General features: G+C 48.9%; 1 protein-coding gene across 2 annotated transcripts in view; it reads left to right on the top strand.

Annotated features, from left to right (window-relative positions):
* Nucleotides 1-5,013: 5,013 nt before the first annotated feature.
* Nucleotides 5,014-6,472, top strand: part of RNF220 (ring finger protein 220) — a 247,497-nt gene continuing 246,038 nt past the window's right edge. For both annotated transcript variants that reach the window (XM_033226697.1, XM_033226696.1), the window contains exon 1: nt 5,014-5,723. In XM_033226697.1, the coding sequence (XP_033082588.1) occupies nt 5,099-5,723 (625 nt within the window). In that variant the 5' untranslated portion in view covers nt 5,014-5,098. The remainder of the gene's footprint in view (nt 5,724-6,472) is intronic.

Raw genomic sequence — 6,472 nt, 5'->3', positions numbered from 1 at the left:
CCCTAAGCCGGGTGCGCGTCGCACTGGGTGGGTGCATGGGGCCCGGGCCATAGGTGTGGGCGCACAGCCCTGCCTGGCTGGCCCGGGTCGTCTGGGGTCTCCTGCCTGCGCCGGCCCCCTGCCCCGAGAGCCGCTGAGGGGGAGAGCACGGCGCTCGCTGCCCACGACGCCCAGCAGCCACGTCTTGCCTCTCGCCTCCGCTCCGGACTCGGCTTGAGGGGCAAAGGGGAGAGAAAGGAAAAATAAAGAGAAAAAAGGGCGGCAGTGAGGAAGCAGCGAGGAGACTGGGGGGAGCAGAGTGGGCAGGGGGCCTTTGCCTTGCCAGGCCTCCTCCTCTTTCCGTCTCGCGGGCTCTTTCTGCAAAGGGGAATGAGCAGAGGGGGGAAAGGCAGAAAGAGCGTCGAGGAAAACCGGTGCTGGTGTCTTCGGTGCCGATCCCTCCTGGCCCTCAGAGACCCGGCAAAAGTGGCGTGAGTTCGTTCTCTGCGCTTTGGGGCGAGGTTGGGGAAGGCCGGGGAAGGGGCGGCGACGCGTCGAGCCGCTGGTGGCCGACGGGGCCGGGGCCGGGCGCGGAGCGAGCGGGGACACACACCTGTTCTGCGAGCTGCGCCGTGTGCGGCGGCCGGACGGCCGCGGTGCGGGCCGCAGAACCCTCCCTCCCGCACCGCGCATCCGCAGTCCAGGAGCTGGAAGGGCCCGGCAGCCCCGCGCCGGTCCGCATTTGCAGGAGAGCCGGAGTGGAGGAGCCCGCGGCTGCCCGCTGAAGCGGTGGCGCGCGGCGGCGGGACCTGGGTGACCCCAGGGCGGGGCTGCTCAGGGGCTGGAGGTCCTTGGACTTTGGTCGAAGGCTGGCAGCTCTGAGCCCCTGCCCCGCGGGCCCCGCGCGGCTGCGGACCAGGGGCCCGTGCACGTGTCGGTTCTTCCCGGACTGGCGCCTTGGTTGCCCAAAGTTAGGCTCAGATCGTTTCCTGCAGAGGTTGTTGAGACCTAGAGTGTTATATATACAAAGGCAACCGACAGCCGGAGGGAGAGGTCAGGCCAAAGAGTAGTGGGCTTGGCTGCGCGTTGGCCCCAAGTTTATATAGGTTTCGCCTTCACTTCTCTTCCCCCGTTTCTCCTGAAAGAGTTGATTTTTTCCCAGTCGAGACTCTTCCGAGCTGAATAATGCACCCTCTCGCTAAGCCGGTATCCCAGCGACCCCGCACTCTCGGATTGGTCCGGGCTGTCTCAGATTCGCACCCGTTGGCCAAGGTGGGCCTTAATCCGGGTCCAAATCTGGGACTGATAGCCGGCCGTGCCTGAAGCACAGGCGTCGGCCCTAGCCCGGGAACTGTGTTAGCCTTATGTTCCCTGAGCTGTCGCATGTGGTGGTAAAATTTCTGTTAGAGCGGTGTTTCCAAATACCCCCTGGGCATTTGGTGTGCGGGAATTCTCTTCAAGCGAAGTCTGTGAACTTAAAAAAAAAATTCTTTCCTGCGTTCTCAACAACCCCCCACTACTCTGCCTCATTTCCCATTGTTCTTTGCTTTTTAAGTTCCCTGTTAATTTTTTAAAAGTTTATTTATGCAAAGGAAAAATATCGTTTAATTTGTTCTATTATTTTAATTCCTGGCTTTTGGAAACGGTTCAGAGACCACAAAAATGTCACCTGTTGTAATAAGCAGAGGAGTGTTGTGTGTGCATTTTAATTGCCAGCAGAGCCGTAGTTTGGTGGGCGCCCGGAGCTCGGCTCCGGGAAAGAGCTCTTTGCAGCTTTCTTTGTGGCAGTCATTTGCAAGTGGGTTTGGCTCTCAGCTACGGCAGAGGCAGCGGCAGCAACCACCGCTTCCTTCTACGCCGATCCCGGGCGCAGGTCAGGAAGCCCAGACCCTGGACTGGGATGGGCAGAGGATGATGAGATGGGAGATTACCTACTCTCTGAGACTTTGTCTTGGGCTTTCGGTTTTTCTGTGCGTAAGTGGCTAGTTCGCTCCGCAGAGCGCGGAGCGCTGCGCATCAGCCCAGCCTCAGACATTTTCACGTTCCAAACGCGGGCGTCTTCGTTTCATTTGTCTTGGTTCTGGCATGTTTAACCACGCAATTAGTAATCTCACTAATTATTCAGATAGCTGGCGTTTTGTAATCACTTTAAAGCAGGGTCGGGAGTGTGATTTAAGAAACAAACAAACTCCCACAGATACGGAACTGAACCAAACCCATCACGTCAAGGATTTGAATTTTTTTTTAACTCAATATTTGTTGGTCCCTCCGTCCAGCCTCACTGCCTGCCAGACAATTTATTTAGCTTCGTGGATTGATCCCTCCTCCTTGTTTAGTTAATTCAACAAAGACTTTTTGCAATCTGTTTGGAGTTTGTCTGATGCCGTGGAAAAGTAGCTGATGATTTATTTGGTTGCTTTTCGATTTCTGTCTTCAGCCCTTCTTTCTCCTCCTTTCAGCGGGGATGTCAGCTGTTATTACTTCCTATTGATCCCTTTGCAAAGTGAGAAGTGAACTAAAATTAATGTCAATTCCACTGCTCGGATCAATAGCTGGAGTTATTTTAATCTGGATTTGCACGAAGTGCTAAATTAAAAAAAATCAGCATAGAGTCAGAAAAGTAACAGTTACTTACTTTCCCTTTGCCTGGTTCTTCACAGTCACCCAAATGCTCCATCAAGCTGATTATCTTACAATCCATATTTTTTTAATTAAGAGGGTCAGTTAGTTTTCTTATTTTGGGTTCTGTGTTTAAACCCATGACATTTTGACATTGGGAGTGTATTAACTATAGATTTTCATAATGACTGTGGTCGGCTGAAGCCTCATCTATACAAGTTGTTAATGTGAGGAGAGGGTAAGAAAGAAAAGGGAAAAGAAAAAAGCACTCCCCCTCCCCCATGGAGACCAACACGCCCACGCAGTGGAGTAAGAGAGATGTGGCCTGGAAAAATATTGTTGATTTATTTTCAGTGTAATGAAGTTTTCAAATGAATAACCAGGGTTGAGTGATTCACCGGGTTCTGTTGGAGTGTCCGGTGCTGTCACCAGATTCCTAATTTATGAAACTCATTTAAGATAATGAGGTGATCTAGGAAGTAAAAATAGCAAGTGAATCCTGGGGCGGGGGGAGGTCGTATTGTGAGGGGGAAACATTCCTCCCTTCACACTCAGTGTGTTATGTTTGTCCTTTTCTCCAGTTTGCCTCATATAATATTGTTTGTTGATAGACAAGTAGCTATTTCTGTTGTGAAGAGCTGCTTGGAACCCTTGGAACAGCCCTAGACCCACTTTCACAGCGTCCATGTTGTGTGACCATTAATCTGACTAGAAAACAGCCAAGAACAGGATTCCCAGACTTGTCAGGCTAACTGGCTGTCCTTGGCAGATCATTCCCTGCACTGCTATAACTTGACAGGAAAGTTATTTAAAATTTGGAAGAGAGAAAAATCCGTTAATGTGAGATACATAATCTGGTAATTTAGCAATGATGTCTATAAGGAAAGATGCCAAATGAGGAAGCAGTCTGATGGTGTCCACTCATCTTCCCAATTAATAACAGTCATTGACATGTCTGCTACAGGATGGGAGAAGGAAATACTCTCTTTGCACTGCATTAAGCCAGGAGGATTCATCTACCGTTTAACTGAGGTTTCTCTATTTGAGGGACTACCAAAGATACTCCAGGTGGGCTTTTTAAAAGGAAGGAGGTAGATTTTATTTCTGATATGACTCTCCATTTAAAGGCTGTAATTTGTAGCAGACGGTGATTTTTGGTTATGCTTTGAGTTTCATTAAGTTTCTATTTCATATATATTTTTGATGCTAATAAGTCCTGGTATTCATCTTTATGTTATCCTGGCTTTTGATATATAGCCCTTCTCCCAGCCCCCACTCAAAATACACTTTGGAATGGAATCAGCGACTATGAAAATGTACAACCGAAATTTACAAGGGAAACTGAAAGAAGTCTCTCCGAACTCCAATTTGTTCCGAGGGCCTTTATTGGGCATCAGCTCTGACTGGGCCAATAAGCAGAGCAAAATAAGTCAGAAATTTTGTTAACATTTTGTTCTAAATGTTAATGGCAAATCCAAGGCAGTTTACAAATCTACTTAAGAGTGAGTGCATTAGTAACTAAAATTACCGATCTGTTCTTTGCTGCCCTTAGAAGACAGACGCTTCTAGAGAGCGTATGCCAAAGGCACCCATTATGGTTTTAAATATTGTCAGAGACGCTAGGCATTTTATTGATGAAGGTTTTGTTCCTTCTCAGAAAAGAGGAATAGAAAGCCCATGTGATTAGAGAGGTGTGTGCATCAAAATAAATGTTAATGCTGTTTGTTCACATAGCACTTTTTTCTGGAAACAGTCTTAGATGATACATGAAGATGTGTGTGTGTGTGTATGTATGTGCCAATGTATATCATTTATCCACGTGTATACTTTGTACTAACTAACATGTACAAGTGCTCCTGGTCTGGATGAACTTGAATTTGGGATATTTCAGTGTTAGGGAGTTGTTAGGGGAGATGAAGAGAGGATTCATACGTGGGGAATCGTATATGTAGAATGTGGTCTCTGAACATCAGGCCTGCCATGAGTGGCCTGTGGATGCAGGTGGAAGCACTTTAAAACATAGACCCCCACCCCACCCCCACTTAATCTACTGGATGGCTTGGCCTTCCAAAGCTCATTTGTTCAGGGAATATCGTATTTGGAGGTTTTACGATATTTTTTTCTTTGCTGGGCTCAGGCGCATTTCACCCGGAACGTGTAGGGACCAAAGTCAGCTACGCGTACATCACAGTAAGTTGTCTATTGATTTTCCTGAATGAAAATGGTCTGATGCTGCTGCCCACTGGCTCCTAAAGCCTGTGGTGTCTCTTGCCCGAGCATCTGTAAGCCAGAAGGATGGTGTTTCCATCACTTGGGGGTTTCCCTTTTTTTCCTCCCCCTGACTTTCCTCCCCCTTCTTTTTTTCTCTTTGCTATTTCTACAGGTCTTAGAAGGGAATGATTCCCCAGTAATATTCCCTGCCCTGACCCAAGGTGCCGCTTGGCCTCCCTCCCAGGGAAGACTGCTTCTTGTGTAACGCCGGCCACAGAAAGAGACTCCGATGGACTTACACCGGGCAGCCTTCAAGATGGAGAACTCATCCTACCTTCCCAACCCTCTGGCATCCCCAGCACTGATGGTTCTGGCATCCACGGCCGAGGCCAGCCGTGATGCTTCCATCCCTTGTCAGCAGCCACGACCCTTTGGTGTACCTGTCTCAGTTGACAAGGACGTGCATATTCCTTTCACCAACGGTTCCTATACCTTTGCCTCTATGTACCATCGGCAAGGTGGGGTGCCAGGCACTTTTGCCAATCGTGATTTCCCCCCTTCTCTACTACACCTCCACCCTCAATTTGCTCCCCCAAATCTAGATTGCACCCCAATCAGTATGCTGAATCATAGTGGTGTGGGGGCTTTCCGGCCCTTTGCCTCCACCGAGGACCGGGAGAGCTATCAGTCAGCCTTTACGCCGGCCAAGCGACTTAAGAACTGCCATGACACAGAATCTCCCCACTTACGCTTCTCAGATGCAGATGGCAAGGAATATGACTTTGGGACACAGCTGCCATCTAGCTCCCCCGGTTCACTAAAGGTTGATGACACTGGGAAGAAGATTTTTGCTGTATCTGGCCTCATTTCTGATCGGGAAGCATCATCTAGCCCGGAGGATCGGAATGACAGATGTAAGTACTTTGGTTCAAGCCCTCCCTTACCCCCAGTAAGCCCTGCCTCACTGTGATGTTCAACAGGTCAGTAGCGTTTTGCATGCTCCTAGTAACGGGAAGGGCCAACTACTTCCCTTTCGCTAGCTGTGGAGTGCTAACCTTTGCTTGTCTCTCATCAGTGAGCACTGATAGTTCTTGAAATGTTTTTCTGAAAGTAGCCAGAGGCAAGTTGGCCCCAGCACAGCGTTTCTCTCCGGGTCATGGTGGGCTTATTCTCTGAGGACTGGAGTGAAGAGGGGTACCACTGATGTAGTGGAGTGAATGTCATTTCATTAAGAAGTGTCGGCTCCTAGGGAATTTGGGGGGCCTAAAGAAACATGTCCACCCCTCCTCTCTTTGCTGTCCTCATTATGTTTGTCTGATCTTAGTGTTATTTTTTAGCTTTTCCATTGTATCACATCCAGCAGACTCCACGTGATTCTATTTTCACAACTGTCAGCCGTTGTCCACATCAGGCTATTTTTCAGAGAAGGACAAAGGTGTCGTCAATCACCATAAAGCATTTCAAACAGCTGTGTTTTCCTTGCAAGATCGCAAGGCTAGAAAGTCGACTTCTCTTGAGATTTCACAGGTTTGCTGGATGCTTATCCTGGGGCTCACTTTTAGGACTAGACACGGTTGACCTGTGGGACTGCTCCATATTTGATGTTCACAACTATTATTAATTTCTGCTTATGAAACAGCTTTTTCTCATGTTCTCCAAGTGC

The sequence above is a fragment of the Trachypithecus francoisi genome, unplaced genomic scaffold, assembly GCF_009764315.1.
Source record: "Trachypithecus francoisi isolate TF-2019V2 unplaced genomic scaffold, Tfra_2.0 Lachesis_group12, whole genome shotgun sequence".
NCBI classification, from domain to species: domain Eukaryota; kingdom Metazoa; phylum Chordata; class Mammalia; order Primates; family Cercopithecidae; genus Trachypithecus; species Trachypithecus francoisi.
The sequence above is the reverse complement of the archived record's forward strand: the minus strand, read 5'-3'. Positions and strand labels throughout refer to the sequence as shown.